The sequence below is a fragment of the Bos mutus genome, chromosome 8, assembly GCF_027580195.1.
Source record: "Bos mutus isolate GX-2022 chromosome 8, NWIPB_WYAK_1.1, whole genome shotgun sequence".
Taxonomy (NCBI): Eukaryota; Metazoa; Chordata; class Mammalia; order Artiodactyla; family Bovidae; genus Bos; species Bos mutus.
In genome coordinates this window covers 103808075-103834141 of record NC_091624.1, presented here as the reverse complement: position 1 = coordinate 103834141, position 26067 = coordinate 103808075, and the positions used below count along the sequence as shown (strand labels likewise).

The 26067-nt window shown below is 47.9% G+C and overlaps 2 protein-coding genes across 4 annotated transcripts in view; both read right to left on the bottom strand.

Moving 5' to 3' along the window:
- FDFT1 (farnesyl-diphosphate farnesyltransferase 1) overlaps nucleotides 1-1375 on the bottom strand; it is a 29541-nt gene extending 28166 nt beyond the window's left edge. The window contains exon 1 of one of the 2 annotated variants that reach the window (XM_005886687.3): nucleotides 1179-1375. In XM_005886687.3, coding sequence (XP_005886749.1) covers nucleotides 1179-1277 — 99 coding nt within the window. In that variant the 5' untranslated portion in view covers nucleotides 1278-1375. The remainder of the gene's footprint in view (nucleotides 1-1178) is intronic. The other variant, XM_070376026.1, reaches the window with a different exon arrangement.
- NEIL2 (nei like DNA glycosylase 2) lies at nucleotides 1200-24148 on the bottom strand. 2 transcript variants are annotated; one of them, XM_005886686.3, is made up of 5 exons: nucleotides 20746-24148; nucleotides 18415-18554; nucleotides 15926-16263; nucleotides 13457-13656; nucleotides 1200-10895 (listed from the first exon to the last, which is right to left on the bottom strand). In XM_005886686.3, exons 2-5 carry the CDS (start codon nucleotides 18550-18552, stop codon nucleotides 10534-10536), a joined length of 1038 nt encoding a protein of 345 aa, XP_005886748.2. In that variant the 5' UTR covers nucleotides 18553-18554; nucleotides 20746-24148; the 3' UTR covers nucleotides 1200-10533. The 2 variants fall into 2 exon arrangements, with proteins under 2 accessions (XP_005886748.2, XP_070232129.1); XM_070376028.1 differs by lacking the exon at nucleotides 20746-24148 and adding an exon at nucleotides 20698-20720.
- Between the last annotated feature and the right edge of the window lie 1919 nt (nucleotides 24149-26067).

The window sequence follows — 26067 nt, the reverse complement described above, 5'->3', positions numbered from 1 at the left end:
GGCATCTCATTATGGTGCCTGCCTAATTTCTATGAACAATTTTATAACATTTTATCGACCGGACAAGAGAATGAGCTCTTTGGGTGTCTAATTTGTCTACACATGTTATCCTGCCCTTCTGAACCCAGCATAAAGCCTAAAACAGAACAGATGTTTTATAAATGTCTGCTGAGAGGTCAAGAGAGGTAGCAGTCACAGAAGCTAGACTGTGAAGGAGAAGGATTCTGAGTTACATCACAAAGGGAAAATTTTTCTGATGGAAAATTATAGTGTTTTAATAAAGGACAACAACTAAGAGTATATTTAAACAAAGGACAATATTTGTGATGTTTCCATTGGGGAAAAGAATTTATAACTTTTGATATAACCCCACTACTTTAGTTGAATGTGTCTATTCATTTAAAAATCATTTAATGAGTTTCTTGTTGGAATAAATACCATATTTATTCATTGCAAATTCACTGAACAAAGGGTACAGGAGTGAGGCAGATGAAATACAAACAAACCCAAGTCTGGCCTTCAAAGAGCCAACTGTGTAGCTAATCGACAGACAGACAAATAATTAGAACTTGCAAGAGTAGATAAGTGTTCTAAAAAACTCAGGGAGCACAGAGGACGAAGGGACTGCTCAGACTGCAGGAAAGAGGTGGGGAGAAGCGTATGGAGGTGGTGTAACTGAAAACTGTAAGAATGAGTAAGGTTTCATTCCAGAAAAGGTATTCCTGACGATATCTGCATAGTTCATTATGTTCACAAAATTCTTTCACACCTCTCCCATTTAATCTACCCATGTGGTTGTGTAACCCACGTATTACAAGACATTAAAAAATCAATCTCAGGAACAGAACGAAATGTGAAGCCAACTACTTGAAAACCAATGTCTTGAACAAATAGAAACATTTTAAGCAGCAAGACAACTTGGGGGTTAGGAGAATGCCTGGGACACAAGGGCAGCCGGGCCAAATATTGGGGTAACGGAAGGTGAACCAAACTTGGCAGGTGGGGCCGCCTGACGTGATAGGGGTCTGTTCCCCGGAGGGAAGGAGGGAGCTCGAGGGGTCTGGCACTCGCTGGCCGCAACCTCTGAGCTCGATTATGGGCCCTGCCGGTCAGACCCAGAAGTCAGCGGTCGCGCGCAGCCTCCCCATTCCGCGGGGATGCAGGGATGCTCAGCCCACCTGGTCCATTTTGGGTATCACCTTCCGCCGGCCCCCCATCTGGAAGCGCAGAAGGTTGTAGAACTCCTCAGGGTGCCCCAAGCACTTCACGAACTCCATGCTGGCGGCAGCGGACAGTCGGATCCCTGAGCTCACCTCGTCGAAACCTCAGCCTGGACCCTTCCCGCACTCAAGGAAGGATTAGGCTGAGGAGGTGCGGCTAGACGGCAGGGCGGGGCGGAGGCGGACCCAACGCGGCGGCGCCACGCCCATTTCCCCACCAACTTCAACGGGCCTCCAGCTCTCGCGCCGCTCCCGGTGAGCGCGCGGGGTGGACTGACGGGTGTCGATTGGTTAGGGCCGCTCGCACCAGGAAGACGCTGGCCAATCGGCGGCGGCATGAGTCTGGCGTGAGGACCACATCCTAGAGGCTAAATGGAGGTTGAAAAAGGGGCGGGCGGGAGAGCGGGATTGGTGCTCGTAATGGAGGTGGGCCTTTGTTTTCCTCTGTTTGCCTTGCGCGGATCTGGGGCAGTGAACCCTCGCTTTGCGAAACCCCGAGGCGGAGCTCATGGCGTTGGAGACCGGCCCCGGGCTGGCTTCCTCTGAAAGCTCAGCCGCGGAGAGTCCAATATGACTTTGTTAACAAGCCCTCCACATGTTCGTCCTGCCGACCAGATTAGCTCTTCCCGGACGCACTCGGCGCAGGCGCACCTCGCTGGGTGGGATCAGCCTGAGGCTGCCGAGCACACTTTAGTCCCAGAAAAGGATTTGAAGAATTTCTACGCCCTATCCAAAGATGATATGGAAAGTGCTCTCACAAGCCCCAGAAAGTAATTGCTATCCCAGCCCCCAACCTCCATATCTATTTTAACAGCAATCAGTGACCCTTTTAAAATTTTAAGGCAGATCAGATCACTGCCCAAAAACCTGCAGTGTCTCTCCATTACATTCATAAAAGCCGAAGTTCCTATGAGAGTCTAAAAGCTATATATATGAGTAGCGCCCCATTCTCATTACCTCACCTTTATTTTCTATCCCTCTCTCCTTTGCCCAGGACCTGTTGTCAACAGTTCATTTTCCTGCACTATTTCCTCCCACGCCAGATATGCAGTTGGCTAACTCCTTCAAGTCTTTGCTGGTGTCTCATTTAGGCCCACACTGATCACCCTGTTTTACAGGGCAGCTTGCCCCGATTCCTCCCCCACCACTGCTGATGCCCCATTCTGCTCTAGTTTTTCCAGTAGTCTTGTTTCTACGGTCCTTGGACTCTTCAATCAATAGAAATTGATAAGAGGCCAGACCAGGAATTCAGGCAAGGCTTTACTGGGACACGAGAGAAAACAAGTAGTAGATTCCCTTGCTCACTCTCTGAAGGGGGGCCGAGCTTGTCCCTTAAATGGGGTGAGCCTAGGGGCAGATCAGTGGGTGGTGGGTGGAAGGGGAGGAGTGGCTTAGGTGGTTGGCTCACTGATGGTGCTGTGTGCAAGGATCATGGAGTACCTGCTTTTGTTCCTGGCACCTCAGAAGTGCCAGTTGGGTTTTGGTCTTATTGTATCTTATTGTTCATGTGGAACCCTGTACCAAGGTCACAGGATAAAAATCTCTGGAACTGACCAAACCCCATAGCAACTGTTGCCATCAGCCTCCAGATCTAAACCAGACAGTTCTCTGACCCCATATTATGTAAAATGTGCACCCTATTAACCACCCTATAGCATCGTAACCAATCACCTAATGCCACCATTCCAGTAGGAATTTTCTCTGTCTTGAGGCTATAAAAGTTGGCTGCTAACCTGCAAAAGGGTTCGGTTCTCCCTTGAGCCAGCCCACTGTTCTAACAGCATCTCCCACTCTAATAAACTTTATTCTCCTCTCATTCTGCCTCCTCATATCTGGAAATTCTTTTCCAACCTGTGCATGGACCATAATTTTCCCAACAGTTCATTATTTGCCCAAACTGCCCAAACATACAGTTATGTTTAGTCCCTTCTAGTCTCTTTGCATTCTGCTGCTCGTGGAGACATCTGTCCAGGTCTAAGCACTACAGTTAAGGGTCCAGGTCCCAGCCTATCTCAGGACTGACTGCATTCTGATATATATTGTTTACTTATGATGTTTAGTGTCTGCTTCTCCTTGTAAACTGTAAGTTCAACGATGACAGACCTTTGTTTTGTTCACTAACATAGCCTCAAGTTTTACAGTGCAACTCTTTGATGTCCCCTGAACACTGCAAACTTAACATTGCCCCTAACTGGAATCTCTTGCCCATTGAAACTCCTTCTCCTTCTCCACTAACAGCCTCCCGATTGCCTAATTACAAAATCCACATGTCATCCCTAAGTCCTCCTTGCTCTCCCTACACCCAGTCATTCATCAAGTCTCTGGAGTCCAAGAAACACCTATATTTCATCTTAATCTCTGCTCCATCGAGGTTCAAGCCCCATCTTCTCTCTCCAACTATTTTGAGGACAGTTTCCCATCTCTCTCTCTCCATCCAATCCCATGTGACAGTTTGAATAATGTATCTAAAACATATATTTGATTATATTACTCTCTTGCCTACCATCTTTCCCTTTCATAAGGTATTATGATTTTAATCAGCTTATGGTGAGGCCCTGTGGGCTTTTAGACTTTGCTTTCATGAATTAGTCTGGCAACATAGAAAAACAGACTGAAGGGAGTTTCACGGAGAACTCATGTATCCATGATTTAGTTTCGTCTTACCTGATGTTTCAGTCAGTTCAGTTCAGTAGCTCTCGTGTCCGACTCGTTGCGACTCCATGAACCACAGCACACCAGGCCTCCCTGTCCAACACCAATTCCCAGAGCCTACCCAAACTCATGTCTATTGAGTCAGTGATGCCAAACTTGATGTTTGGTCCTGCTTAAAACTCTTGTCCTAAAGGAAATCAACCCTGAATATTCATTGGCAGGGCTGATGTTGAAGCTGAAGTTCCAATATTTTGATGTAAAGAGCCAATTCAATAGAAAAGATCCCGATGCTGGGAAAGATTGAAGGCAGGAGGAGCAGCGGGTGACAGAGGATGAGATGGTTGGATGGCATGACCAACTCAATGGACATGAGTTTAAGCAAACTCCGGGAGATGGTGAAGGACAGGGAAGCCTGGCGTGCTGCAGCCCATGGGGTTGCAAAGAGTAGGACACAAGAGCCACTGAACAAGAGTAACAAAAACTCTTGTCAACTTGTAACATTATATCACTACTTGCATACTGCTTTTGGCCAGAAAACACAAAGCTAAGAGTTTTAGCACTCCTTCGCTTCCCTGTTACAAGGATCCTGTAGGAAACATCCCCTTCTTTCAATTTTAAATTCCACAAAGGAAATGCTTTCAAGATAAAATCGAGGATTCTGGCACAGAATAAAAATTACCTCATCATTTGGCACTTAAATTCCCTTTGGATTTCAGCCTCCTAGTCAGTCACTTGACTACTTTGAAACCTTTTTTGAAGCTTTTCTGAAGCTCCCTGGCCTCTCTCCTTTGTCTGTTCTTCAAATTTAATAAGCATCCATTAAACACCAACAACATGCCCCACACTGGGAATAATGAAGACAAGGTGGATGAGGTTCTACCCCAAAGAGGGAGAGGCGGAAGAAGTCCAGTCCAGAATAAGAGACAGATGTGTCTGACGTGATGTTGCTGTTCGCTAGAGACACACCTGGAGCCTCATCCAGTTCCCCAAGTCTGATCCAGGTGCCCAGCCAGAAACAGTATGGACAAATGGACAGTGGCCAGACCAGATAAGATGAAAGAATTCTTACCCATAACCTCTGCACCAGTTGGCCTGGAATGGTCAGGACTTGATCAACTACTTCTCTATCTTTTGTCCCTGCTTCCAACTCAGGACCAACCACAGAAAACCAAATATACTCCCCAAACCAGTCACACAAGACACCCCCACTTCTAGTTAGCTTGCTTCCAGCATCCCCTTTCCAACCTCCTCCCATCAGAGCAAAATGATTTCTTTTTTTTTTTTTTTTTTTGACTATAAAGTCTTCCCACTCCCTGCCTGCCTCTGAGTTTCAGCCACATGCCAGTGATGGGGGCTGAGGCCCTTGCTATAGCAAGCTCTGAATAAAAAGCCTCATTTGCTTGTTCTTATTCCGGTGGACTTTTCTATTTCCACAAACCTCATTACTTCAATCATGTTTACCCATTACTCTCATCCAGAACTTTATGCTAATTATCCTTTGTCTGACTCTTCACCTCACCTTGAACCCCTCAAGGTCAGGGACTGTGTCTAAACAGGGCACCTGGCACAGTACTTGCCACGTAACAAGTCTCCACTACTTTTTATTGAATACCAAGGCTTGAAATGAGAGACTGTATTGGAACTTTTAGACCACAGATAGGCAATGGCACCCCACTCCAGTGCTCTTGCCTGGAAAATCCCATGGACAGAGGAGCCTGGTGGGCTGCAGTCCATGGGGTCACTGAGGGTCGGACACGACTGAGCGACTTTACTTTCACTTTTCACTTTCATGCATTGGAGAAGGAAATGGCAACCCACTCCAGTGTTCTTGCCTGGAGAATCCCAGGGACAGGGGGAGCCTGGTGGGCTGCCGTCTATGGGGTCGCACAGAGTCGGACACGACTGAAGTGACTTAGCAGCAGCAGCAGGCAGTCACTTGGCCCCCACCCTGACACATAAAGCACTTTTTCGTAACCTACTAAAATGTTTCCAACACTGTTGTAACAAGCTGGCCTTCTCCTACTAGTGTAGAAGTTTTCTTGTCTTGTTTATCATTGTATTTCCAGACCTAGCATTTAGGAGGCGTTTACGAAATAACTGGGGGCTCTTTATCCCTTCTCAGTGTCTATCCTGAGAGATTTGTACTTTCCTTCTCTTTAATAAATCCTATTCACTTGCTACCATGAGTGTCTGCGTGTTCATGAAGTTCATTCTTTGGCTCTGTGAACAAGAACTCAGATTCTCATTTCATCTTTTGGGGGCTCATCCGGGATCCTTCAACACCTATATAAGATCTGAAAAGTCAAATCCAGGCAATGGCTGATTCCACTCCTCCTTTTGAGACCACCTTATGGAACTGGGTATCAACTTCCACCTGGTGGAAACCCCTGGTCCTGAATGGAAGTCTTATTTTGCTCATATTGTTTTTTGGCCCTTGTATTCTAAATTGTCTTTCTTGCTTTGTAATGTCTCACATTGAAGCTATCAAGCTTCAAATGGTTATAGAAATAGAGCCTAAGATGACATACCGAGGTTCACTAGATCATCCCAGTGGTGAAGATCTAATTGCCATCCCTTCATGATGCCCCTACACAGCTTGGAGAAGCCAGATTGGTCACTGCCCCTTTCCCCAGACTGGCATTTAGTCTCCATCTCTAGAGGCGAGGATTGAGGGAGAAACTGCTAGGCAGTCAGTGTAGGACTCTGAGACCTCGGTCTTGTTTTCAATAAACATCTCACTCCATTAAGCCTAAAGCTATACCCTCTGTCCTGAGTTCTTGGAATGTGTCCTTTTGTTGTTGTTCAGTCGCTCAGACGTGTCTGACTCTTTGTGATCCCATGGACTGCAGCACTCCAGGCTTCCCTGTCCTTCACCATCTCCCATAGTTTGCTCAAACTCATGTCCATTGAGTTGGTGATGCCTTCCAATCATCTTGTCCTCTGTCATTCCCTTCTCCTCCTGCCTTCAGGGTCTTTTTCAGTGAGTCGGTTCTTTGTATCAGCTGGCCAAAGTACTGGACCTTCAGCTTCAGCATCAGTCCTTCCAATAAATATTCAGGGTTGATTTCCTTTAGTATTGACTGGTTTGATCTCTTTGCTGTCCAAGGGACTCTCAAGAGTCTTCTCCAGCACCACAGTTCAAAGGCATCAATTCTTCAGAACTCAGCCTTTTTTATTGTCCAGCTCTCACATCTGTACATGACTATTGGAAAGACCATAGCTTTGACTATATGGACCTTTGTAGGCAAAGTAATTTCTCTGCTTTTTAATATGCTGTCTAGGGTTGTCACTGCTTTTCAATGTGTCTTTGGCCTGATAAATGATCAGCAATCAGATCCAAGGAAGCAACCAAAAACTGTAATTAATACTAGTAAAGATATAAAACTGCTATAATCCCCACCTTTTGGGGGACTCTTTACCCACCTCAGTGTCCATGCTGAGAGCTTAGTACTTTCCTTCTCTTTAATAAATCCTATTCATTTGTAAAAAAAATTAAAAAAACAATTATTGAATGGCTAAGGCCACTGAGAAGAGACTCTTGAGAGTCCCTTGGACTGCAATATCCAACCAGTCAATCCTAAAGCAAATCAGTCCTAAATATTTATTGGAAGGACTGATGCTGAAGCTGAAACTCCAATACTTTGGCCACCTGATGTGAAGAATTGACTCATTGGAAAAGACCCTGATGCTGGGAAAGACTGAAGGCAGGAGAAGGGGACAACAGAGGATGAGATGGTTGGATGGCATCATGGACTTGACGAACTTGAGTTTGAACAAGTTCCGGGAGTTGGTGATGGACAGGGAAGCCTGGTGTGCTACAGTCCATGGGGTCACAAAGAGTCAGACACGACTGAGCGACTGAACTGAAGGCCACTGAAGCCTCACATTAAATTCCAAGCTTTTTACAATGTCAATCATCATGAAACTCCAGCTCGTAAGTAAATCTTTTCCCTAACACCTGCGGAGTCCAAATATCTCACCTCTTACCCCTAAGTGAAACCTGGACTTTCCACCCCTCACCTGCAGCCTGTCAAGCAAAGCCTTTCCTCCCGTCGAACAGGCACACGGGCCACAGGCGTCATTCCCACTGTTCACCCCACCCTAGCCCTGCAGGTCCTGTAGCACCATCTTCTTCTCTCATCCTCATTCAGTCTGCCTCTACTGGCTTTTCCTTTCCTCCTCGCAGAACTAACCTGAAACTTTCTGCCACGAACCTCCTGCCAGGATGAATGGTATCTCAGAGCGGGCGTGGCAGCCGTGTTTTCTGTGTTTTTGTTTCTTTCATGTTTCTGCTTCCCTGTCACCTCCACATGGAACCCAGTCCATGCAGTTCTGCTGAAGAACTGAAAACGTGGTCATCAACCTTCACAACTCAGCTACTAGGTGCTACTATTTTCCTCATTACAGACTGAAGTCAGAGAAGTGATAAGTCAGTTCCTGAGAGGACAGAGTAGACTGAGAATTATTCTCCCATGTTTTGCTCTATAAAATTTTATGTGGCTTGAATTTTAACAACTTAAATGATAAAATAAGGAATCTCCTTTTCCCTCTTGGCTTTCTACCATTCCTACCCTGACAACCTTCCACTATGGGTTCATCCAGCATAGCTCTTCTTTTTGACCCTAAGCTACTAGAGACTGCTGGACAAGGTCGGGAAATGGAGCAACTAACTACTCTGGTCTCCAGCCTGGTTCTACAACCTTCCCTTGAGCTCTAACTTCCCCTCACAGATGTTACAAAAGCTCCCTAACTCCTATTCTGTGCCTCAAAAGACCTCACCTCCAGCTCATTTTCTCTGTGTCTATTTTTCTTTTCCTACTCGAGCCCAGGCTTCTCTACATGCTGGCACTTGTATTTCTCTTCATCCTGGTTTCCCCCTCACCTGATCATACACACATCCTGACATCACTTCCGTCTGTGATCCTCTTTCTCATTTCCTTCAAGGACCACCTTCTTGAAGAGCAGAGCTCCCTCACAGCTCACTGGGCTCCCACCCAGTCCTCAGCCCCTACAGACTGGCTGCCATTCTGCACAATTGGCTCTCGAAGGTCATGACCTCAAATTTGCCCTACTGTCAAATTCAGAGGCCTCTTCTCTGTCCTGTGCACCACTGGCTGCCCCCAGAGTTCTCTCCTCCTCTTCGATCTGATCTCCAGTTGGCTTCTGTCATCTCTTGCTTCTTATACAAAAGATCTTAAGGCTCTCTTGTGACCATCCTTCTCAGGCCGCACGAGTACCCTTGTTAACCTTCTCGAACTGACCCTCCGCTCCAAGGAAAGCTCCCAAATCCATGTCTGCAAGCCTGCACTGGCAGCGAGCTTCCTGGCTGTTGTCCTCCTGCTTCGGTACAGGTACCCCAAGCTCAGCGCACAAGGTCTGTCTCCTCATGGAACCTGCTCAGTTCCCTCGACTTTCTATCTCAAGGGCAAAGTCGGGGTGGCTTCCTCTAGCTCTCAGCTGCCAGGCCTGAGCCATCCTCAGCCCCTCCCCAGCCATATTTCCACATCCAGTCAGCTGACATCCATCACCTTGGTGACCCTCCCATCTCTGCTCCTTTCCACTTCCACTGCTGTTTCTAGTTCTGTGGCTTCTTTTCTCAACAACTGCCAACAGCATTTTCCCTTTTCTATTAATCTCAGTGAGTGTCCACTCACATGCAGGCTGTGATGTCTGCCCAGCCCAGCCCTTCTTGTACTCCAGCCCCTTGCAGACACTAACTTACAGGAAGCGGCCTGTGTGGGTACCCCCTGGCCCCCAGCCAGTGCCTGCCATCAGGTGGCTTTCCCCACCCCACCGTGGGCAGCTCAGTGACTTCAGACAGACAAGAGTAACGAGTGCATGGCTGCCTTCCTCCCAGCCCCGCTCCTTGTAAGCAGACCCATCTGGCCAACTCAACACGTCTCACACGGTGCCTTCACAAAGAGCTCAGTTACGTATGGTGAAAGAATCTTTCCTACCAAATAAAGATGACAGCACAAAGTAATGAACAGCTTTATTTCCATGTCCTGGTTTCTTCGAGGTTTCGCTAACAACTTTGATCCCTGTACTGGTGAGCTTGTCAGTAGTCACAAATACATCACCTTGAGGAGGAAACAAGGTTTTGTTTTTGTTTCTATAACCCATTGGACACACCAGGAACATGGCCAGCTCCCTGATCCTGTCTCTCCTCCTCCTCCTGGTGTCTCTGTCCCACGGGAAGGGTCCAATCGGGAGGCTAAATTCGAGCACTACTCTCCTGTTACTTCCCCCTCAGCCCTGGATCCCTCTTGAGGAAAAAAGAAGGATGATAATTCCCTTTTTCTGGTTCTCAAATGGAGGATCTTAACTCCAGCCAGTGTTTTAAAACCAAAACCAAACCAAATAAAACATCTGCAAAGCAGAGCTGGGCCTGGCTGTCTCCCACTGGCTCTCACTTGCTCTGCCACACTGTCATTTCGGGAGGTCTTCCCTAAAGTGCCATTGTGACTTGTCTCATCTTTCACAATGGGGATCAGATAGGAAGAATTAACCAAAACTAGCAGAGAACAAAATCAAACTTTGTGAAAACCGCCCTAGACCGAACTCCAGTGAGATGGACATCAACAGTCCTAGCATCCCAACCACCCAATTCCTGTGCCCAGTCCCAATCTCTGCCCACAGCTCTGTCTGCAATACTCAGGCATCACAGTCCCTTCAGGGCAAAGCTCCATATAGGAGGAGGCTGGACGCTCCAGGAGGGCTGCAGCTGCTTGGGCTCATCTGCTGACAACCTGGGCTGGCACTGGGGGCACCACCACGTGAGCCTCTGGAAGCCCCCCGGCGGCCCCAGGGACTCTCTGACCACCTGGTGCCCGGCAGGGCACTGCTCCTTCTGGTAGATCTGCGTGTGCTGCCGTGTGCCCTGGAATTTGCCCTGCAGCCAGTCTGCACTGAAGGCCACCACATGGTCCACCAGGGCCTCGAGGCGTGGAAGACCCAGGAGGGAGCCTGGAGAAAGCGGGTGGATCCCGGCTCTGAACAGGGCCTCATTCTTAATGATGTTCCCTGGAAGAAGGTGGGGAGGGGACGAGGGAAGGCAAAAGGAAACGTCCATAAGAAAAGCTGGCCACAAAATTAATAAAACAGAGCAAAGCTAGCGTAGGGAGCACCTCAGGAGGAACCACGCGTCCTTGGGGCTCTCAAGGGAGTCACTGCACTGAGTCAGTCACACCATCTGCGAAGGATTTCCTAACACTTACCCATCTGGTGGATTACAGTCCATAGAGTTGCAAAGAGTTGGACACAACTGAGGTGACTTAGTATGCACACACCCCAGAGGTGGTTGTAAAGATGAAATGACATAAAACTCACACATGGCCCAAGTTATAGCAAAGAGATTAACAAAAGAGGCTTGGATCTGAGTGCCTGGCTGTGAATCCTGGCCCAACCAGACCCAGCTACCTGACCCTATAGAGTTTCCTGCCTTCCTTCAGCTTCTGTCTCCTTCTCTCTAAAATGGGGGTGGGTTACCCGGTTTTCGTGGGCGGAAAATGAGAATTCTCACACATACATACAAATGCTGAGCACTATGCTGGTATGTAGAGAGTAATAATAAATACTGCCGCTGCTGCTGCTGCGTCTCTTCAGTCATGTCCGACTCTGTGCGACCTCATAGACGGCAGCCCACCAGGCTCCCCCATCCCTGGGATTCTTCAGGCAAGAACACTGGAGTGGGCTGCCATTTCCTTCTCCAATGCATGAAAGTGAAAAGTGAAAGTGAAGTCGCTCAGTCGTGTCTGACTCCTAGCGACCCCATGGACTGCAGCCTACCAGGCTCCTCCGTCCATGGGATTTTCTAGGCAAGAGTACTGGAGTGGGGTGCCATTGCCTTCTCTGATAATAAATACTAGCTGCTATTATTATTTAAAATGTCAAGCTTAATGCCTGAAATATAGAAAGTGTTCAGAAGGTGTTATTTTTTACATTTTAATTTTTTAAAATATTTACTTATTTTTAATTGATGATTGCTTTATAATATTGGTTTGATTAGAAGGTGTTATTTTATTTTTTTCTACTCCTGTCTCATCTGCTGTGACGTCAACTTTGACCTCTCCTTTCAAAATCAGTAAGTTTCTTCAAAATGTCCCAACAGTGCATTTTCTTTAACCTCCACTAGGCATTTATCACAGTCTATCTTAAGTTCCAGGAAGTTGAGTCCAAGTCTGCTGGGTTATTAACACTCTCCTCCAGGAGAGACAGTGGGCTTAGTGGCAGGCAGACGTTTAGCATTCGTGGAGTGATGGATGGGTGAAAAGACTGCTCTTTCCAAGCACTTCACAGTCAGACAAAATTTCTAATTCACCAGTGGACTACCTGGTTCATATCTCAGCTGTGCTCTTAGAGCAAAGGGTCTTTTGCTTCAATTTTTTCATCTGAATGAAGGAAAAACTGGTAAGTGGCCATCCTGCAGAAGAGCAGTAAGGATGGAACTGTGTGCCTGGCAAGGCGGAGTCAGTCACCTGAAAAACGTCAGCTGTTATGATTACTGTCCACAATAGCAGCTAGTTTATAGAGTATTTCTCTTGCTGCTGCTGCTGCTGCTGCTAAGTCGCATCAGTCATGTCCGACCCTGTGCGACCGCATAGACGGAAGCCCACCAGGCTCCTCTGTCCCTGGGATTCTCCAGGCAAGAACACTGGAGTGGGTTGCCATTTCCTTCTCCAATGCATGAAAGTGAAAAGTGAAAGTGAAGTTGTTCAGTCGTGTCCGACTCTAAGCGACCCCATGGACTGTAGCCTACCAGGCTCCTCCATCCATGGGATTTCCCAGGCAAGAGTACTGGAGTGGGGTGCCATTGCCTTCATTTCTCTTGCTAAATTACCCTAAATGCTGCTCCTAGAAGCCTGTGCTCCTCTGGGTGCAGGAACTGTCATGATCCTACTATATGCTGCTAAGTCACTTAAGTCGTGTCCGACTCTGTGTGACCCCATAGATGGCAGCCCACCAGGCTCTGCCATCCCTGGGATTCTCCAGGCAAGAACACTGGAGTGGGTTGCCATTTCCTTCTCCAGTGCATGAAAGTGAAAAGTGAAAGTCGCTCAGTTGTGTCCGACTCTTCACGACCCCATGGACTGAAGCCTACCAGGCTCCTCCGTCCATGGGATTTTCCAGGCAAGAGTACTGGAGTGGGTTGCCATTGCCTTCTCCAGATCCTACTATATACGACAATTTAAAAATAAATTTAAAAAAAAAGGATGGAGGGATGTGACCCCTGCTCTCTAGAAGGTCATGCTCCAGGAGGCTGTCAGGCCAACTATGACTAACAATATAATCAGGGTAGGAGAGAAGTCAGAAAAGCCTGATAACTCCCTCATTTTAAAAAACAGGGAAGGGACTTTCTGTGGTGGTCCAGTGGTTAAGATGCTGCACTTCCAATGCAGGGGGCATGGGTTCAATCCCTGGTCAGACAACTAAGACCCCACATGCCACAAGGCAAAAAAAAAAAAAAAAAGGGAAGTAGAGCCAAGGAGCCCTGAGAGCTGTGGTGGGTCCCAGTGTCCCACCTCCCGGACAAGGGACTTTCTCACTAGGTCTATCGGGGGACCACCCTCTGCCATCAGCCGTACCTAAGCCTGAGAAGTATCGCTGGTCCAACAGCGTATAGCAGATGGGCTGCTCCCGGCCCAGAGCCTCCAGGGCCTGTCCTCGGTGAAACTTTTCTGACAAGATGTCAGAGGTGGGACTGACCACAGGGGAAGAGAAGCGCCATGTCATCTGACAGTTATAGAAGGCCAGGAAGCCACTCCCGCTGAAATGTAGGACCAGCCTGGGAAGAGAGGAGAGGCCACAGTCCACAGGGTGATGCCAGCAGCATCTGGTCCTGCGTGCACACACGGCTCCCACTCCACGCAGGACAAACCTGGAGAAGCTCAGGTCCCAGAGGACAAAAGGGATGGCTCTGCCACAACTGTCAAACTCTCACAGCCAAATGGAGTAATTAGAAGAAAAAATATATATTCTCCTTTTTCCTGATCAAAACAATACATAGAAGACAACTTGGGACATACAGAAGAGTCTCAAGTTCAGGAGGTGTGGCTACGGCCCAAAGCAGGGCTTGTTAGGAAGGAGGGCAGAGCCGATGCTAAGGAGGCCCCTCTCCCATCCTGGGCAAGATCACACTCACTCCCCTGGGCTTCCTGAATTGCAGACACAGAGAAGAAACCTCCATGAACCCCGATAAGCAACAGTGGGTCACTCTGTGAGGGGAGAGACTCAGGCTGCAGCTGGACGCCAAGACTCACGCATCTTTATGTGAAAGTTAAGGGACAATTTGAGAGGAACAGGACTCAGAAAAACACCTGTGCATGGTATTTGAGGTGATTACTCAAGGAAAAATACATCCCAAATGGAAATGAAATCAGCAGGATTCAAGGTGGAGGAAGATGGAAAGGATGGGTGAGGATATCAGCACAGGACCCTGTAACATCTACTGCACGATCTGAGGTCTACAGTCATGGCAGAGCACCTGAGAATGTAAACCAAGTGTGAGGGAAGGAGGCGCCTAACAAAGGACACCCCTCGTATGTTTTTAATATCACTGAATTTAATTATACATAACTAACAATTTAGTTAATTAGCCATCTGGAACTAAAATTCTAAACTAGCTCAGCAGACACAGAAGATGGGGTACAAGTGACAGAAAAGTATAGAAGTAGAAATAGTAATATTTTAAAAGTCTCAACTTGGAGGGAGGGGTGGCAGGAGAGTGAGTGAAACACCAGTGTTCATAATAAGGGAGAAGATTATTAATGTAAAGCTATCAAAAAATTGATAGTTATTAACCCAGGGGGGAAAAACAACAGGTATCATTTAAAGATAAGATTACCACCAATAGGATGAAGATGAATAGCAGTACTTCCCAATTAACAGGGGTTTAAAAAAAGAGGGGGAAGAAAAGAAACGTGATAAATCCTGATAAATCCAACAGAAGAAAACAAGGGACAGTAAGACTGCAGATGAAAGAAAATCCAAATAGCCTAGTTACCCAATTTCAAAACAAGGAGTTTCAGTTTGAGTTTAAAGAGATACAAAAGCCTGCTATTCACTGTTGATAACAAACTTACCTAAAATAAGTGGAAAAAAATGAACCCATAAACAAGTGGAAAAAAAGTACGGGGAGTGAGCCAACCAAACATGGAACAGCACTGTTAATGTCAAAAGAAACCGAATTAGGGCCAAAGGCAGTCAGAAGGCACAGGATTATTTAATAATGAAGCTATAAAGAAACTGTGAGAGTCAGGGACCCTGATGCCCGCGACCCAGGGCAGCAAAACAAAGCCCCTAAAGTGCTTAGAAAGACACACACACACACACAAGTCGCTCAGTCGTGTCCGACTCTTTGCGACCCCATGGATTGTAGCCCACCAGGCTCCTCGGTCCATGGGATTTTCCAGGCATGAATACTGGAGTGGGTTGCCGTTTCCTTCTCCAAGAAAGACAAAGAGAACCTATAAAAACACAACTACTGTGGGGGATTTCAATGCTCCTCTTCCCGAGCTTGGCATATTAAATAAGCAAAAAATAAGCAAGAATGGAGAAAATCTGAGTGATCAAAACAACTACCTGTTCTTAACATTTACAGAGTGTTTTACTTTTTTTGTTTGGTTGGTTTTTATCAGAATGTTTTACTTTTAATGAACATTTTATCTTCATTTATGTGTATAAAATGTAAGCAAAGATCAATTATGTGTTTGGCTGCAAACTTTGATGCCAAAAGTAGAAAATGTACAGGCTATTGTCCTGATCATAATCCAATAAAAAACTTAAAAACAATGACCCCAAACACTCAAAGAAAGTAGATATAACTCGGGCCATGTTCGTTGGGAAAATTATCCCTGCTCTCCAAGCCGCCAGGTGGTTCCTGTCCCTCCCCTGGTGTAGACCACAGTCTCCCTGCCATCACGGTGGCCAGGGAAGTGGGTTCTCTCTCCTAGAAGTGGGCTGCCAGAGGGCAGGTGGAGAGCCTGGCCCAGGCAAAGCCCGGAGACCCTGCGCAGCCGCAGTCCCAGCCCATGGCCTACTCGACCACGCCTCACCTGGGAACAGGGTCCCTCCAGTCACCCCTCTTGTTTGCCTTCTTCGCTCTGGAGAACTCGTTCACCCGAATGCTGCCAAACAAACCAAAGCTGACCTGCAGCCACCTCTCAGCACCTCCTGCAAGGGTGTCTCCCCCCAAACACTGCAGACCATCGTCTCCACTGGGGACAGCACTGTCTCCTCCCGGGGACCAGGAGGACGGGTCAGAGGCTTCTTGGTGGTGCCTGGCTTTGTCCTTCTGCTCTCCTTCTCGTAGAGGCTCTGACAGTGGGGAATTGCCCAGGGACACAGCTTCTTCATCTGGATCAAATCTAAGGAATAATTTCTTTCCATGGACCTAGAAAAAGATGAACATGATCTAAGGCTTGGTATAGAATTATTTGTGTCTTCCCAAAATTCATATGTTGAAATCTACCCTCAATATGATGGTGTCTAGAGGTGGGGCCTCCAGGAGGTGATCAGGTCATGGGGATAGAGCCCTCATACATCGGACTAGTGCCTTTATAAAAGAGACTGCAGAGGGCTCCCCCACCTCTTCCTCCACATGAGGACACAGCAAGAAGACACCTGTCTACAAACCAGGAAGTTGATCCTCACTAGACACTGAATCTGCTGGCACCTTGACCTTGGACTTCCCATGCTCCAGACTGTGAGAAATAAATTTTTGTTGCTATAAGCCACCTGGTGTGACATGTTCTGTTACTGCAGTCCACAAAGACTGAGCCTTTTAGACCTAGAAAGGGGAAGACTGGAAGAGGTGCATCCAGCCATTTATCCTAATATAAACGTCTCCCCTTCTGCCTCTTCTACGAAGCTTTCCCAACTTGAGTATTCGGGACTTGCCTTCTGTTCCAGTCATATGAGCACTTAGTATACAGTTTTCAAAATGATTAGTAGCAAGTGGAACAATCGTATCAGCAATGAAAGAGATGCACGCTGGATGCAGGGCCACTCTAGAATGCCCAAGAGGAAATGCTTCCGATTTTTTAATGGATTAGCCAGTCTTCTGAGTCTGTTATGAAAAATTATTTTCTACGAGCCAGCTCTGTGACAGCAGATGCTAAGATGCAGGCCTCTGGGATCCAGAGACAAAGGGACATTAGTCGTGTCCTGCAAACTTTGCAGGACAGTGTGGACAAAGAGTACAGGTGCTCTCGTGCAGACCTGGAGGTTAGAGGGCTTGGGCTCCAGTCTCTGCCCCTTGCCAGCCTATGTCAGCTTGGGCTAACCACTCTCCCTTCCTTGAGCCCCTCCTTCAAATGCAGAAAACATGTGAAGGTCTAGCAGACCTCTTACAAACATCTTTCAGTTCTGAGGTTTTATAGACTGGGATGTATGTGTGAGACAGAGAGAGAGAAAGGAAAGAGAGATAGAAGGGCAAGGTGGAAGATAGAGAACTAGTATTTACTGAGTGCCTATTATGTGCCAGGCATAAAGTCTACTTAGTTCAATTTTAACTGGTAGGTGGTTTACCCCATTTTACAACTCAAGCAGACACCTGAGCTGAGACGTTGAGTACCTTGTTTAGGAGCACACAGCTAAGAAGCAGCAGAGCTCATAAGTTTCTCTACCACCAATTACTGTAAGTCTCCTAAGTACCGGACACTCAGTTAAGTGCTAGGAATACAATAATGCTGAGGTCACAGCCCCTGTCCTGTTTATTTGTCTCCTGCAATCAAAAGACAGGACAAATTTAGGAATGAGGGGCCAACAGGAGGACATATAAAGTACCCTGGAAGCGCATCAGGGTCTCTCCCCCGACCCAGCGCAGGCAGAACAGGCTTCTCAAAGGATGTGATGGCAAGGCTGAATCCAAAGGAGACTAGGAATTACCGTGGTAACATGAAGGTACAGGAATGGGGGTGGAGTAGGGAGAAAAAGGAAGATCAGCATGTCAAACCATAAGCAAGAAGGGCTGTGAGAGGAGCTCCAAATAGTTCAGCATGATTGGGGAGAGATCTAAGGCAGGGTGAGCTGCAGGCCAGAGGGGGAGGCATGAAATCAGATTGGCAAGTAGCCACGTGAGCCCTTAAGGGAATACCGACTGATGCTGAGGGCAAAGATGAGCCAGGCTGAAACCCAGAACAAAGGCTATGCTCAATTCTCCACCAATTAAAAAGTAAATTAAAAAAAAATTTTTTTAAAGGCTATGCTCTTTCCTCACCTCCTTGCTGGCCCCAGAGAATTAAATACTGTTTCCAACCAAAAGTGCACAGTGGACTCAGCTAGAGTCACCAGAATCACTTCAGACCATGAACATGAATATCCAGCTCACGCACAGTTCCATGGGCCACTGTGCCACTGACCTGAGGCTGAGAAACGTCAGCGGAGGAGTTGCATGGAGTCCCAGTGTGGCTACCCTCAGGAAAAAGGAAATAACTGCATGGAAAGTCTTAACAGAAACTGAGGGGAAGGACAGGCTGTGTTGATGGAGCTGGCCCACCGGGGTGAGGTATGGAACGAACCTGCTGGAAGACAGTGAACTCACCTGGCTGTCCTGCAGCCAGAGGGACTGGAAACTTGTGGGGTTTAGCTTCTTGCTGCTGCCTCCTGTCTTGACCACCTGCTGCCCCACAAAGGGAGAAACCAGATGGTGAAACTTCCTCACAGACGGCCCCTCTGGCATCCCTGCAGGCAGAAACGAGGAAAGAGGCTGCTGACTTAGCTGGTTTCTCCAGCATTTCCGGTGGGTTCCAAACTTTCAAGTAGCCACGTTTTTGCCATCAACTTTAAGAGCATATACAGCCAAAAAGGGAATGTGGTTGGGGAGGGAGGTGGTCAGATCAAAGAGAAACCCCAGGAATTCCCTGGTGGTGGAGTGGATAAGAATCCCCCTGCCAATGCAGGGGACATGGGTTCGATCCCTGGTCTGGGAGGATCCTATATGCCACAGAGCATATGTGAATCCCGTGAATTACAACTACTGAGCCGAGAGTTGCAACTACTAATGTACAAGTGCCTAGAGCCTGTGCTCTGTAACAAGAGAAGCTCCGGCTCACTGCAAATAGAGAAAGCCCATGCAGAGCAAGGACCCAGCATAGCCAAAAAATAAAAATAAATAAAATGTCCCCCCAAAATTTTTAAAAAGTAAGTCCAGCTGCAGCAGGGTATAAGCCAGTTTCCCAAGGAGGGTTGCCTCATCCAGACCCTCACCTTTCTCCAGGCAGCACCAACAACATGCCAGGCACCACACCACAAGCGTCCTCCGCTTTGACCCTGCAGCCTGAACAGGAGCCAGCCCTTGTCAACTTTTTTCCTGGACTGCGGCCCTAGCTCATCTCCATGCTTTCTCTGTCCTCCTCTGTCTGCCTTCCCAAATCATCTCAGCCCACTGCTGGTGCTTTGTCTCCCCTCTTTCAGTGGAGAGATGGCTGGGACAGAGAAAGCTGTAAGGGACACAGACACAGATGCCGATTCAGCATGCCCGGACCATCCTGCTAGCAGGAGCACTGTATATGTGACAACCACGCAGCGCTCAGGACCGTGACAAGTCACGGGGTCATGTCATGTCAGATCCACATCCAGCTTAACTAGAGAAAATTAGCCCTGGTAACTGAGAAACAGCTGGGGTTTCATTTTAACCCTGATGTAGGTCACCTGGCACCCCCATCTCTTCCTGCCCCAAATCATCACACTCCACTGGGGTCTTGTGGGGGGGCATTCATATGTTTGAGTCTAAGTGCTCAGCACCCCAGCTTCTAAGACACTGAAGGCATCCCCCCCACTCTTATACTACTTATCCACCAGCTTCCTCAACTGCACAGGCCTGCAAATGATGATGAAAACACAAGGAACTAAGCAGCTTCCTGGCATGGTGGTAGCTACTGCATTTCAGTAACTCTGAAAATAATTTAAAAATCTCAGAAATGGGTGTGGCTCTTACAATCCATGTTTTCTCACTGTTTAATTAGCACCACATTCCATAACATTAATATGTATTTTTACTTTGATGGCGCTTTAGACTCACTAAAATGTAATGTGGTTGCCCCTAATCAGACCTTCAAGACACTCGACAGAGTATCCTGACAAAACTGCGCGGCTGCAGGGAGACCGGCCACAGTTAAGTCGACCTGAACTTCTGCCAGCTCTGCGCCCTGGTCCTCTCCAACAGAGGAAGCTTCTGGAAAAGCTCCCGTCTGAAATGCATCTGATCCTTAAGATCTTTCGACACAAGGGCATGTGTTTTTTAGGTTTACTTACGGAGATGGAAAGCTGGGCTCAGTTACAGCCTTAAGAGGCAAGAAGCCAAAGGGACACCGGTTCCAAGGGGACACCCCACCCACCCTCGAGCCCCTCCCCCGAACGGTGAACCGCGCGACGCTGGCTAAGGGGCTGGCTTGCGGACCACAAAGAAAGGAGGAGGGGAGGGGGCGTCGCCGGCGTCCCCTTTCCTCTGCAGATCGACGCCCCCCCACCATCCCCACCCCTCCCCCACTCCCCAGAAGTCTAAAATGGCTGCTTTTCCCAACGCCGCCTCCGGGTGCTGTGCGGGAGAGGCGGGTGCAAAGACGGAGCAGACGGTCACTGCACTCCACTGGGGGTGGTGGGGTGGTGGGGGGTGGGGCGGTAGGTTAAAAAGTGGTAAACAGCCGAAAAGAAAGAAAAATTCGACCCGGGGTACGGGTTTTCATGAGGGATGCTTCTAAAATGTTCGGTAACTGAGTTTTCATGCGGCTAACAGGTGATGAGGGTAAAGCTGGGGAAAAGCCCTGCATTTCCAACTCGGGGTGGGGAGGTCGCTACCGCCGAGGACGCGACTTCCAGTCCTCACCCGCGCAGGTCGTGCGACGCCGCTGGTGGGGCTCGCGGCTGGACTCACCTGCTCTGGGCCCGTCCGGGACCCCAAAGGCCCGCACGGAGCCTCGTGGAGAGGCAGATGCGAGGTTGGGGACCAGGACGCGTAGGGCGAGGCTCCTCCCTCGAGGGTGGGGTCGCTCGGGGCTCCGCCCCCTGCTGAGCGTTGGAGGCGGGGCTCATGCCTGGGGCGGTAGGGGTTCCGGGCTCCTCAGTCCTAACAGGTGCAGTGAACGAGCTGGGGGTCCTGAACCGCATCGCGGAGGTTTCATGTGTCTCCAGGGGCACCTGGGGAACTTGGAGGGCGGAAAGTGAGGCTCCGGGCAGGGATCTCTTCCAGTTGTCCCCTTCTTTGGACTTGTGACTGTCGATAGTGAGCCGTATTCCCCAGTGGTTCTAGCTGAAGAGAAGTTGAAAGACTTCAGCTTGGAGTGGTACCTAGACCCAGGTTGTGCGGGGTTTCCAGGTCTTAGGTTTCCACTCTTTGGGAGTGGCGGGGGTGGGCTTTAATAAATGTTCAAGATTCTGGAGTCAGATTTGAATCCTGGTTCTGCCTGTACTAGTTCTGTACTAAGCAAGCTACTTAAAATCCTTGGGCTAGGAATTCCAAGGCTGGCCGTTCAGTGGTTAGGACTTCATCTCCCAACTTATGGGGTGCGGGTTCGATCCCTGCTCAGGGAGCTAAAATCCCACATGCCTTGCAGCCAAAAAGCCATAACATAAAACAGAAACAATATATTGTAACAAATTCAGTAGAGAGTTTTTAAATGGTCCATATTAAAAAAAAGATGTTAAGAAAGTCCATGTCTGTCTTCTTCATGTGTAAAACGTGCTTATAAGGATTTCGGAAAACTTGAATAAGTATATACAGCTGCTAGCGTGTCTGACGTGCAGGAGTGCTCAATAAGTGGCAGGTACTTTTTTAAGTCGAATTTCTGGGCTAGTCTCAGATGGAATGTTCGAAAATCACGCTGTTGCATTCTGGAGGCCATAAGAGAGAGAACGCTGGCGCCCTCACATGGTGAGTGTGTTAACTGCAAGGGCGGTATCTGACAACCTTTATGCCTAGTTAGAGTAGATGCTCAGGAAGCACCCCTCTTTATGGGGCTCTGTGACCTTGGGGGAGTTGTTGTTGTTGTTGTTTTGATGATGGTGGGACAAAAAGGTTTGCACCAAATGATCTCTAAGATCCCCTCATGATCTTTAAGTGCATCAGGCATGGTCTCCCAATCCGGGTATTCTTCTTTCTAGCTGGGTTGTTTCCCTTCCATTTGACTCTCCCTAACCAGCTACTGCGGAGAAGGCAATGGCACCCCACTCCAATACTCTTGCCTGGAAAATCCCATGGACGGAAGAGCCTGGTAGGCTGCAGTCTATGGGGTCTCGAAGAGTCAGACACGACTGAGCGACTTCACTTTCACTTTTCGCTTTCATGCATTGAAGAAGGAAATGGCAATCCACTCCAGTGTTCTTGCCTGGAGAATCCCAAGGACGGGGAGCCTGGTGGGCTGCCGTCTATGGGGTCTCACAGAGTCGGACGCGACTGAAGCGACTTAGCAGCAGCAGCAGCAGCAACCAGCTACTGGTGGGTGAAGGCAATGGCAACCCACTCCAGTACTCTTGCCTGGAAAATCCCATGGGAGGAGCCTGGTAGGCTGCAGTCCATGGGGTCGCTAAGAGTCGGACACGACTGAAGTGACTTAGCAGCTGCAGCAGCAACCAGCTACTCGAAGGAAACCTTAGCTATACTGCCCCTAATCTTTAGCAGCTTGTGTCTTGTAACTCCCCTATACTCCCACAGACCCCAGACTCAAATCCTCCTGTAAGGAAGGGGCTACCAGGAATTCCTCACACTTATCCTTGTGTGATCTGGTAGTACTTGTCAGCAGAGGTGAGCAGTTACGCTTTTTGTTCTTTAAAAATTGAAGTGTAATTTATATGTGGTTATGGTTTTAATCTAAAGTGAGGAGAAGCCCAATAACTATGCAGGCAAAATAATTTCCAAACATGGGCACTATTGCAGGGGTAGGCTGGAATGGGGAAACTAGCTGTGGTCAGGATGGAAGCCACATTAAGGAATTCTGCAAGGATGTCACTGAGGGGGCTGGACCAGAAGACTTCCTGAAAGTGTTTCCAGGACACATCCCTACAGCGAAGTCTGGGGATTCTTTGAATAATGAAGCGACAACTTTACATTCTAAAGCGCCTTAGCTGGCATCACTCATTGCTTTGTTCGGCAGAGAACAACCCTATTTAGGATTCTGTTATTTCAGTCTTACCGTTTTTGTCCCGCATCCCAGCCCTAAAGTCTTAGATAATCAAGAACCCTAGAAGTAATGAAATTTTCATTTTTTAAAAAAATTTTCATAAGTTGGAAAAGGACAGGGGAACGAAAAATCTAAATGTTTCACATCTCTAATTACAACCCATTTCATTGGACTAAATCTTTTTTGGCGGAGACTAAACCTATCTTAAAAGAGAAGCAGCACAAGAGACTACAATATCTTTGTTGTAAGAGGGGTCTATTTGTATTGTTCACTGGTATCATTTACTAGTATTGAACTTCATCTGGATGAACTCCTTGCTGTCAGAGATTCAGTGATTTGGAAACTGAAACCACAGGCAGTGATTTGAACTTCAGGTGCATCTGGTTAAAAACCTATGCGGTCATGTTTATTTCTCAGGTGAAGCAGGGCCACCACAGCTGTAGGACAGAAGGCAGTCACCACACAGCTCGGGGATGCAGTGTGAGTGTGTGTTGTGGGGGGCGATGGGGGTTCTCATTTATCAGCCTTCACTGGAGATGCTCCCTCTTTGGGTCCTTCTGAAGACCTCCTGACACCACCTCTAAGTCAGGGCCTAAGAGCACCAGCAGGCACCTTACAGGATTTTTCTGTTTCCACTGTTCCTGTGAACCCAGAGCACAGCTGTGTGTGGTTGCCCCTCTCTCCGTACAACTGAGCCCACAATTTCCCAGGCTTCAGCCAGTGTTCTAGCCATGCACAGAACCAAAGAAAACTGGACTTTGAGAACCTAGGTATGCTTTAGTGCCATCTTTGCTTGGATCATTTAGTTCTCCTTGTCACTGATGTCTTTTTGCAAATTGGTCTGCCGCAGCTACTGGAGGGGAGATAATCGCACAGGAGCCAGGGTGGCACAGAACAGCTGTGCTCCCAGGAGGCTACAGAACAGAGGCTCAGTTACTGTAAAGAAAGGAACAGTGTCCAGGGCCCAGAGTCCCCTGGAGCACGGATTCCACTTCCCGGGCTACACTTGGAAGCTCTGAGCCTCGTCCTTGGTTCTGGGAAGATACCTATTTGTGTTGTTAAGGATGGAGGCCTGTTTGTGTTCCAGCTTCAAGCAAGGCAAGGATATAATCTGAAGAGTAGTCTCCAATGTCAGAAAATGATTTTTAAAACTGAAAACCAATCACCTCCACTCCAAGAGCAGCTTGCCAAATGACCGAATTTCTCATGCATTAGTGTTCTGGGGGCTTAGTAGGTTCTGGGGGCTTAGAAGAGGGGGCATCAAATAATCCCCAGCCCAGGTCTAGTTGGTGCACGTTCAGTGAATATAAACTCATGTTCACTACTGTCACCCAAGCCAAACATCTGGGGTGAAGCACATAATCATGGCTAAATCTGCTACTACTTACCCCCTAAAGGTATCGAAAAGTCAAATATTAAGGACTCATGCTCCCGAGTGTTAAAATGATTTGATCTGCACTTCAAAATTTTTGTCATAGTGAGGGGTGAGCCTGAAAGGGACCATGAGGGATGTCTCAACCTGAACAAACATCCCCAGGGGCTGCACTCACCATGTTAGGGCAGACACTTATTCTAAGGATGCCATCTCCCACCCCCACCTCCCCATCCTTCCTCTAGCCACTTTCCAACCATCTGGGAATTGCATCCTTTCAAATATCCTGATTGGTAGCAACTTGGCCTCCTCTTGACCTCCTGGGGCCTCCCTGGTGGCTCAGATAGTAAAAGAACCTGCCTGCAATGCAGGAGACCCAGGTTGGGAAGATCCCCTGGAGAAGGGAATGGCAACCCACTCTGGTATTCTTGCCTGGAGAATTCTATGGACAGAGGAGCCTGGCAGGCTGCAGACATTGGGGTCGCAAAGTCGGACACGACTGAGAGACTAACATTATTATTGACCTCTTCTAAGGATACATTAGGAGAAGATAATGGCACCCCACTCCAGTACTCCTGCCTGGAAAATTCCATGGACAGAGGAGCCTGGTGGGCTGCAGTCCATGGGGTCGCTAAGAGTCAGACACGACTGAGCGACTTCACTTTCACTTTCCACTTTCATGCATTGGAGAAGGAAATGGCAACCCACTCCAGTGTTCTTGCCTGGAGAATCCCATGGACGGGGGAGCCTGGTGGGCTGCCGTCTATGGGGTCGCACAGAGTCAGACACGACTGAAGCGACTTAGCAGCAGCAAGGATACATTTGATTTGAAAAATCAACACAGTCTGGTGAGCAAGGAGGATGAATAAAGCTGGATTTTACCATCTGGGGTGAAGCACAAGTTATGACCATATAAGGAATGAGGTCAATCTTCTGGTTCTGTGTGTGTAGGTATATATATATGTATCTCCATCCTCTGAAAGCCATTCCTAAAGGGAAGTGGCAAAAATGTTTTCAGCTAAGACTTCATCATCAGAAAACACATCTTCCCCAAGGCTAATATAAATCCTGGTAGGTTTATTTTTGCTTCTGAATCTTTTTTTGCTACTCTTTGCTAGAGTTATCAATTACTCATCTTTCTGGATGGTAGATGCATCGAATAGGTTTGGCTATTTTATAGCCAGTTTAAAGGCTTTTCCAATTTTATATCGAGTGCTTATTACAGTTTTTTATCCTCATTTGCTCAAAAAATAACGTGGGTGCTGTGAAAGGTCAAAGACCTTCAGTTACCAACTGGGTATAAGCCATCTGAGAGGCAGGAAGCTGCTACCAACAGTTCTGAGTGGGAGCGGATTTGCCTGTCTGGGTTCTGTTCCACAAACCTTGGAGTCACCCCCCTCAACCCCACGCCACTTTTAAGATGAAGCAAGTAAGCAAGTCTATAAGCCTAAGTGAAGACAAAATGGACAAAGGAGAGGTTTTTCCCCTCCTCTCCTACTGGTATGGAACCCTTGGGGGGCTTGTTTGGATCAAACCATAATGGAGAAGATGGCAAACAACTCAGCGTGACCCTCCAGTACACACTGTAAAATAAGGTGGACTGGAGAGTACTACCTCGCAGCTCTCCTTCACACTCCAGCTACCGGTGTTTGCCAGCAGCTCTAAAGATAGCCCCCTTCCTGGGGTGGCAACTTCTAAAAGGCCACAG